General features: G+C 32.5%; 1 protein-coding gene across 1 annotated transcript; it reads right to left on the reverse strand.

The window, feature by feature from the left end:
- LOC109223409 (cation/H(+) antiporter 18-like) lies at positions 209-5,363 on the reverse strand. Its single transcript, XM_019387707.1, has 4 exons — positions 5,121-5,363; positions 3,002-3,257; positions 1,722-2,723; positions 209-1,633 (listed from the first exon to the last, which is right to left on the reverse strand). Exons 2-4 carry the CDS (start codon positions 3,197-3,199, stop codon positions 428-430), a joined length of 2,406 nt encoding a protein of 801 aa, XP_019243252.1. The 5' UTR covers positions 3,200-3,257; positions 5,121-5,363; the 3' UTR covers positions 209-427.

The following is a 9,915-nucleotide window of genomic DNA, read 5'->3' on the forward strand; positions in this document are numbered from 1 at the left end:
CACTAAGCCATGCTTAGGGGTTGTGCCAAGGGGATTCAAAACATAATATATAGCGGTAAACAACACATTTGTCTTTCGGCAAAGGGGGTTCAACCCCTTCCGTTCCCCTAAATCCGCCCCTGCTCCTATTCTAGATTTTCTTGACCAGAAATCTTTTGTTGCATTATACTAGAATAGTAAATGGAAAAATGCAAATTTAGAATACAGATTATTGAGATGCTTGATGAAAATCTTCATAGAAACTTTAACATTCTGCAGCTTTACATAACATGAAAACAAGATTAATGCAGAAGGTAACAATGAGGGAATGCCAAAGATACATATATATACACACACATAAACTTTCCTTATTTGGCAATTCCCTCTTTTCTATTATTGTACACTGTGAACTCAATGAGTCTTTAGATTGAGTTACTATTTCACTGTTTTAGTTTGACTCATTTCCTTCTGATGATTCTCCTTCCTCCAAAGAACTCAATGAGTCCTGAGATAATTGGCTGCGATATTGCTGCACCACCAAAACAGATGCTGTTGTTGAAAATTCAGAGGATATTAACAAGTTTCCTACAGGCCCCAATTCTGGACATTCACTCTTTTTGTTCAAAGCTGCAACCACTTGACCTTCAGGCATTCTTCCAACTAGAAATAGATTGCACCTGTTATATGACTTTATTGCTTCAAAAGTTTCTGCATCATCCTTGACTGTCCTCTCTTCGTATTTGATCGATCCATCCTTTGAGATTCTCTGTTTCAATCCGGAAAGTAACACTTCGTCGGGTTGAGCCTCAGGACCGGAGTTCTGGTTCATGTCTATCTTGACACTGCCACCAGCAACCTCGGGGTCGACAACAAAACGTACCACGACTAGAGTGACACCGGGGTGCTCGGCCATACGCACACCATAAGCAAGTGCTTCCCGGTCATCATGGCCTCCGAAGAACAAGATTGTTATTGTAAAGTCAACGTTGCTAGCGGATACATGAGATGCTCCACCAAGACCTCTGTCGACCAAGATACCGACTGAACATGGCGCGTGCTGAAGAACTCTGCGGTTTACATGCCTTAGATCGGTTCTGGTTGTTTCGAAATGTCCATCAAGTCGTTGGTGCTTGTGGAATGGGAGAATTATCATGGCTACCCTCTTTCTCTCAGCGCTAGTAATAATGTCCTCGTGCATGCTATTCATGGGAGAGATTGCTGTTGTTGGTCGGATAGACACTTTGCTTAGATGCTCAAATGTCTCAAAAGCAACCACTACTTGGTTAGAATCTGCAACCTCCCCTTTATTCCAAAAGGGCAGCCCGTTCCTTTTAACCTTGTGGACCATCAAGATTGCTGATGACCTTTCAGAAAGCTCCATAAGGTGCATGGCATAGACGCGAAGTCCTTCCCTCTTCTCAGTTCCACGAGAAACTTCAATGAGATTGATCAGTGTGGGAATGTTTCTTGTGCTGTAGAAACATGTCAACATTCGGACTTGTTTGCTCGTGTCTTTCCTCTCTATTGTTCTATGCTTGTATTCAGTCACAGCTAGTTTAGCTGGCTTGTATATTGATATCACAATAGGAGTTGTGATGAACGTTGTGAAGAGAGCCATCAACACCATGATTGCAAATGTCTGATCATTAAGTACCTGCAAAAATTATCAGCCAAAACTATGTAAGCTTACAACTAATAAACTCATGAATTCAACAAATTAGAAGAAGTGTGAAGATACATACCCCTCTATCTTTGCCAATATTAAGAACAATGAGCTCGACTAAACCTTTAGTATTCATCAAGAAACCAAGAGTAAGAGCCTCCTGCATAGGCATCTTGCAAAGGAGTGAGACGACAACGGTGCCAACAATCTTCCCGAAGCATGATGTAAATATGACAAGAACAAGAAGACCCCATGATTGAGCCCCCTGAATAGTGGCTACGTTCGTTTTCAATCCACTAGAAACAAAGTAGAGAGGAAGGAATAAACCGGATACAAGGTCCTCAACTTTTTCCACTAGTGCGCCTGCAAATGGTCCTTCCTTTGGGACAAGAACACCAAGCACAAAAGCCCCAAATAGGGCATGAATACCAATAGTATCAGTGACAAATCCTGCAGCCAAAACGGCTGCTAGTGTAGCACACACATATATCTCATCTACATGCTCACCATCCGAACAACGTCTAGCCATCCATTTAAATATAGGAGGACCAATGAATATGCAGAGTATCACAAAACCAGCCCCGCACAAAAGGACCCAAAGGGAAATAAGAGGAGAACTGGTAGTGCCTGAGAGGGCAATAGCAAGAGCAAGAAAAATCCATGCAGCCACATCATTGACTGCTGCAGCAGACATGGCCATTCGACCAACATCTGTTGTTAAAAGTTTGAGCTCAGCTAGAATACGAGCCAAAACAGGAAAGGCAGTGATAGAGAGGGCCACTCCCATGAACACCAGAAAAGGGCCTTGATTAACCCCTTTTGATATAGTAGCTCTGAGAACAAAGGATGTTCCTATTCCTAATACAAAGGGGAGACTGATTCCAGCAACAGCAATACATAGAGCTTTCTTCCCAGTCCGACGAAGAGACTTCGGATCTAACTCCAGACCAACAAGGAAAAGAAAGAAAAGGAGGCCAAAGTTTGCTAAAGTATCCAACACTGTTAGGCTCTTTGGTGGAAATATTGTATGCAGATACTTCTCGTTGCGACCTAGAGCAGATGGACCTAGTAAAATTCCTCCCTGACAAAAACAAAAAAAATCCAATGTCACCTCTTTCTTGCACCAGAACTAAGACTGTTACTAATAGTTGTTCCGATAGAGCAGTAAATTATGTGAGCAGAAATATGCAAGAATCTCATAAGATCATCAAAATGTAGTTGAGTTCATTAAAGAACTTCAACAACTGGAATATAACATAAATTATTCTATCCCACAATGTTAAATATTTCCATGCACATGGAGTCAAATGTAGTTGAGGTCATTAAAGAAAGAAAGCAAAAAGCGCAAGAAACACTCACAATAATCTCAGCAACGACACGCGGTTGTCTCAATGGACGGAGAAGATAGGCAAGGACTCGGGTGAGAACAAGTACTAAACATATCTGTACAATGGCAAGAGGAAGTGCATAATCCAACGGATCGTCCCCTTGGAATACTCCATTAGAGGTAGCTTTCATAGGTGGTGGACATTTCAGGGGTGCTGCTGGTGTAGCCATATCTGAGCTTAGATAAAACAACTCCAAATCAACAAGAAACAGCCAAAATCTTCAATACCTGCATATCATGATCATGTCCAACACCAATTAAACTATCTGGAATTACCTTATATAGCACATATTAGGAACTCTATTAAATTTTTGACTGTAAAATACATAATCCTTAAGGCCAAGGATTTACACATTTCCCATGTGACGAGTAAATCTAATGCTCCAAAGTGCACAGCACGTACTTCAGATGCAACTGAAATAAGTATTTAAAAATGGGGTTGGTAAAATATAAATATACAATATTCTTTTCTGTCCCACTTCAACAATGATTCTTGAAAAAAGAACCATCTTAATCTCACGATTTTTCTCTTTACAGGGGACCCAAAGCATCTTGCTAAAGTACAAATTTTAAGAACAACTTTAGGAAAAACCACATGTTGTGGTTTCGGTTTAATGCTTGAAAAAAGAAACAATGGGATTATTTTAATCTAGTTAAGGTACTGCAACCACTTTAAAAAGGTGCTTTTCTCGTTAATATGATGAACACTAGTATTAAATATACACAACAAAAGTGCCACACCCCATTCAAATACTCAAAGTTTTTATTAAAAAGTGCAAATTTCCAAATTGGTTACTCCCTCCCTTTTTCCTAGTACTATAATTTCCGCCTTTCATAATAGCATGACTTTTATTTTACACCACCAGATCATTAATATTAACAAAAACCAAAATACTAAGTATGACTTGATACCTGAATATCATAATGATTAGTAATCTAGCTATTAGAACGTGAAAAAAAATGAGATAACGCAATTTCTGAATACGGGACCAAGAGTTCATGAGTTAACAGAAAATAAAACAATGTCAATAATTGTTATTTCGATGGAGAAGGGTAGAGGGACTGGCTCAGCATCCACCAAGTTTTTAATAGATCCAACGAGTTTCTAACTGTGCGCCACTGGCTCTCGGAGATTTCTCAATTATCAAACAAAGAAATTTTTGAGCCATTTTTTGGCTTAATAAGTTTATAAAATATACTATTTATAGGAAAAATTTAAATTCATACAGCATAGTTTTAGTCAAGACCAAATGAGAAAGAAAGAAAGAAAGAAACAAAGGTTATAAGTGAAGCTCCTAGATCACCAGGAAAACTTTATTTGACTTGTAGCCTAATGCTGATGCCATAACTCCCCAAAACTCTGGACAAAATAGTAAATTAATGAAAACTCTGCACAAAATAGTAAAATAATGGACGAAAAAAGATAAGTATTAAAAATCTGCAAAAAACTACAGTCTAAAACGTGTTGTCACTTTCTGTTTCCACTAATCTCCTCCTTACCATTTGCTTCTCTGCCAACTTCTTACATTTAAGGTCCTTCAAAATTACCAAAAAATCCAAAATCACCAACCACCAAACGACAATCCTACCCCTCATTTTCCATCCAAATTTTCATAAAAAGCCAAAATCTGGGTCTTGTTCAAAATAATACAACAAGGCTTTTCGAGCTTGAAGCCAAAAAAGTCAAAAATCATGTGCTTAATTTACGAAAGTATAACAAAAACAAACCCAGTTTAGTGCCATACGCAGGGTTTGGGGAGATTAGTGTGTATGCAACCTTACCCGAATTTACGAAAGTTATATATATATATATATATATATATATATATATATAAGAATTCAATATATAATAATAATAATGACAATGAGCTAGAACTACCTACGTGATGTTTCTCTCTAACCTTTCATCAGTCAACATTCACTCAAAATTCACAATCTCAAACAAGTTAAAATCTGACTATTATGAATTCATAATATTCACATTTCGTTGTATTCAGATTGATTTCAAATATTATTGTGCATTTAGAATTACGTAAAAGGATTATATACACAATAATTTTCCAGAGAAAGAACGAAAAAAAGAAAGAGAACCTGAATCTTGGAAACTTGGAGAAGTTTAAAAGAGAGATAATAATAATAATAATAATAATAATAATAAATTGGCCTTCACTGTATCATCCTCTTTTAGGATATAAATTTGATAGGAGGATAGGAGATAGTTTTTTTTTTTTTTTTTTTTTTTTGTGAAATAAAAAAGAGATGAATAATATAGAAAAGAACGGAGAAGAAATGAAGAGTTCCAAAGAGTGAGGGAATGAACGAGAAAGAGAGCACGCCCATACACTGGCCTTCGGTTCTCCGTATTTGTAGAGCCGCGAAAATGTGTGTTATTATTATTTTGCCCTTCGTTTATTTGCTTATTTACGGAAAAAACATATTCGGGCGTTTCTATTTTAGTTATAAAAAACAAAGTTGGAATATTTCCAAAAATAGAAAAAAATAATTTAATTTTTGAAGAAAGAATATCTGTGTACAAAACATGTTACCATGTGTGTGGAAATTTTATTTGAAGTTATGAAAGGGGAATATGTTTACTCATAAAACAGTACAGTTGAATTTATATGTGATTTTTAGACCATTGAACTAATTTGATCATGAAATAATATAATAACTGAAGAAATGAATATTTGTGTACAAGGTTTTAAGCTTTGTATAGAATACAGTGTAAGTTTAGCCAGAAAATTTTTGTCCCCTACAATGATCACTGAGCTCATTATTTATAACTATGAAGAAGGTACTAGGGTTGTGCCCTTCTTTGTCAATTATGAGGAGCATTGATGAAGATGTAACGGTGAACATAAATGCTAAATTCTATATAACGGGTCGTCACTCTTAATGCTGCAGAATATTCCTTATTAAATGTTACCGTGCACAGAGCACTTAATGCCTTTATGAACGTCATCCCTTCCGGTGACAATCGAAATAGTTGTGTTCGGTTTTCGACCATCCCCGTCATGTGTTCCATGTGTCCCCTTCTAGGGTGGTCACGTGCCATAACATATTTTACCTAATACAGAATAATGACAACTTTATGAAAAAAGGGATTGAATTCAGTAAGTATATCTTTCGTTAAATCTTTCATCTAATATTGTCTTAATTAGGAAAAAAAGTCTCGCTTATATCCCTGAAACTTAACGGGGTTTCAAATTGAGGTTATTTTTAGATTGTAATCAAAAGTTGATAGATAAATTTAAATATTTTTTTAAAAAAAATTTTGGACTCTGGAGTTCAATCATTTCGCGATGGAGCTCCATTAATAACATGGGCAAATATGAGACGCATTGTAATATTAAGGGGTGAATGAATCAATTTCGGATTGTTGGAGTTTTTCCCTATAAAAATGATTTCAAAAGGTTATCAGAATCCTACATTTGTCTTAATAATTGTAGTTTTATTTAGTTCTCTAAATTTTTAAAGCAATTTTATCCCCAAAAAAGTTGATTCTGATAGAGGTTTTCATGAAAATTCTACCAAATAACACGTGTTTTTGTGTTTTACGAGTTCGCAAAGTTTTTCACAACTGACACCTCTGCATTTCAAATTTTTGTGGTAAGTCACATATTTGGCGGACGGCAAAAAATAATTATATCCACTTGTCAAATATATAATAAATTATATTTTAATTATCTTAAATATACATTTATGCATTAATATATTTATATATATATATTCGATTATTACTTTTGGGAGTGGCTATACAGTAAAAATTTTCCAATTTTATACAGTAAAAATTTTCCAATTTTCTTTTACTTTTCTTTTGTTATCGTAATCCTTGCAAGTGTTGACGATTGGAGTTGCAAGTTTTCTTTTTCTAAACAAAACGTTGGAATTATAATACTCCACTTGCTGTTGCACATGAAAAGTCAATGAATTCTCCATTATTAGATGATCTTCAAATTAAATAGTTCAATTATGTTAGTGCAATTAATTTTAAATCTTTAGAAGAAAGTCAAAGAAAAGTCTATGTGGATTATTCACCAGAAAATATAAGTTTCTAAAGTTTCATGATCACTTAACCAAAATACAGTACATATATCATACGTGTGTATAACAGTGTTAAGAACTAAAATGTGGAAAAAAGATATTTAAATAAATAAAACATTAGTAGTAATTATATCTTCCGGTTTCTTATTTTACTAATACTAATCTTAGGGTACGCGCTTTGCGCATGTACCCATACTATTAAATAAATTATTTTAAAAAATAGATATTATCAAATAATATATTTGACATATAATATTAAAATTGAAGAAAAAATGCTACTTCTTGTAAATAATGATTGTTGATCCTATTTTGTTAGCTCAATAAAAGAAGAAATCTTGTCCATGGAAGTCTACATATATACCTTATTATAATATTTGAGGATTTCATGGTAATATCTTATGGAAATTATTATTATTTCTATAGCCTAATACTAAAAACAAACAAATAACATAAAAATACTTTTATTAACAATGATAAATCAAATAATTTGAAAAATTGAATCTGTTGGTCTTGAGAATGATTGGCTTTATAGCTTATAGAAAAAATTAATAAGTGACAATGTAAAGTCTAAAAATAACTGATGTTGAGTTACTATTTTACAACTAGAGCTTAATATTAAAAAATGTAGAAGTTGTCATTTATTTGAAAAAATGCAAATAATAATAGCAATAAAAATAATAATAATAATTCATAACAATTTATTTAGAATATATTTTGTCTTTTCCTATTTCATTCTTATTATTTTAGTTTGCAGTTTTACTAATTTGATTCTTAATACAATTTTTTAAACTAATTTTGCTTATTTTTTCACCACTATTGCTCTTTTATGAAGATAAATTTATGTATCGTGATATTTTTGTTAACCTGAAAACTAATTTACTTATATGATAAATTTAGATTCTTTAGTTCATTAGTAATTTAAAGAATTAATCGTTTGTCTTCAGCATTAAAGGAAATATTGTGTGATTTATTCATTCAAGTTATTCATATATTAGCTCATTCATAGTTTTAAATATTTAACTATAATTATAATTTTTTTCTAATAAAAATTTTGCATTATTGAAGAGTAAGAAACTAATCTAATATTTTACTTTTGATTTTTTGTGTTTATAGAACTGTCAATATTTTTTCTTTTTCTCTTTATCTTTTATATTCTTAAATATCTTGTTAGATATTTGTCTTATTATTGTCAATGCACTTTTTAAAGATTATACAAAAACGATATCTAGAAAGCTAGAACTTAATTGTAATTAAAATGTCATAAGCAGGTATAACGTATATTCTCATTGAATAATATGAGAAATTAGAAATTGAAGTCCACTTAAATGCTTCTCTAATGTTATAATATCGTTAGCTTTGATTGGATTTTCATACTTAGCATCCTAATAAAATAAATATTCTGAAAATATTATTTATAGTTACAAATTTGCTTAATTCATTTTTTTTTTTTTGCACTAATTGTAATCAACGAATATTAATTGTTTGAGATTCTTTTTGTTTCTTCTTACTGTTGTAAAAGTAAATATAGATGGAAAAGATTTTGAAAGTTGAATATTTTTATACTAAAATTAGGACATAAAAAATGATATGTTTCATCGGCCAACAAAGCAATATATCTACTACATATTCTAAGTCTTAAATTTTCTTTTCCTCCAAAAAGGAAATATTTTGTTTAGTTTTTTCAAGCTTATAGGCTATATTGCATACGTTAGGCCAAATTATATAGAAGTTCAGACGAGAAATTTTTAGTATGCAATATTTTAGTTAATTTAGAACTCCAAAATATTAGGAAAATAATGCACAAATTTTAATTAATTAGTACTCCTAACTATTAGGAAAATAATTAAATGACTATTTTGTCTAGTATGAAATCTATTTTAAAGGGGTAAAAAAGACGAACGACACTTCGCTAATAAGGACCTTCGTGCTTTTAATATAGACTAATTTCTATGTACGTGCATTGCACGTAGATTTTTAGTCGATTATATATGAACAAAAAACAAAATAAATTTATTAAAAATTATATATAAGAAAAAAGAACTTTTTAAAGCAATTGACGTGAAAAAATTGATGCACTCGTTGAAATATTAAAATCTTTGTTGCTACATGACATAATACTTGAATTCGAAATGATTGAATATTGTTTGAAGCTGTAAAAATAACTAATTTTGTAAAGTTAGATAAAAATTGCGTTTAGAATGCAGATGTTTGCAATGTGGCCTTATATCACCTAACACTTAAGTCATCTTTGTAAACAGTGTTTTCAATGTTTAATCCCCCCTATCACTTCAAGTATATCTCTTAATAATCATTATAAAGATATACAAGATAAAAGATATTTTCCTCCTCCAACTTTATATTAAAAATCAATTTTTTTTTCTACTATGAACAATAGGCATATTTTCACGTTATTTCTCAAAAAATGTGAATTAACCAACGATTTAAAAAAAAATGTCAATGTCAATTAGATGTTGATTTTTAATCATTAGGGTAACATCACTTTACCCTTTCGATATCCATGTGTTATATGCGAATTCTTGTTACTAAAATCAATTGATTTCATGTCGTTAATGAATATATCAAAGACAATATTCTGCTAACTAACTTTACTTCTTGTTATATATGAACAAAATGGGTAAAGAAAACTTCTATGACCATACCAAAATATTAGGTTGTTGTTGTGACCTTTTTCTCTCTCTTCTGCTTCTTCTATGTTTTTTCTTTTCTCCCGCTTGTGATCAGGGGCGGAGCTACAGTAGTGAGTGTGGGTTCGGACGAACCCAGTAACTTTTTCTCAAGCCTTGTATTTGCATTGAAAAATTTATCGAAAGGATATAATTAT

This window comes from Nicotiana attenuata, chromosome 3 (assembly GCF_001879085.1).
Source record: "Nicotiana attenuata strain UT chromosome 3, NIATTr2, whole genome shotgun sequence".
NCBI lineage: Eukaryota > Viridiplantae > Streptophyta > Magnoliopsida > Solanales > Solanaceae > Nicotiana > Nicotiana attenuata.

What these genes read in the sequence shown, in the direction of transcription:
- LOC109223409 (XM_019387707.1), bottom strand. Translation starts at nt 3,199, where the DNA reads ATGGCTACACCAGCAGCACCCCTGAAATGTCCACCACCTATGAAAGCT. An exon ending in GTGTCGTTGCTGAGATTATT is followed by an intron (nt 2,724 to 3,001) that starts GTGAGTGTTTCT and finishes TGTTTTTGTCAG; the next exon opens with GGAGGAATTTTACTAGGTCC. An exon ending in ATATTGGCAAAGATAGAGGG is followed by an intron (nt 1,634 to 1,721) that starts GTATGTATCTTC and finishes TAATTTTTGCAG; the next exon opens with GTACTTAATGATCAGACATT.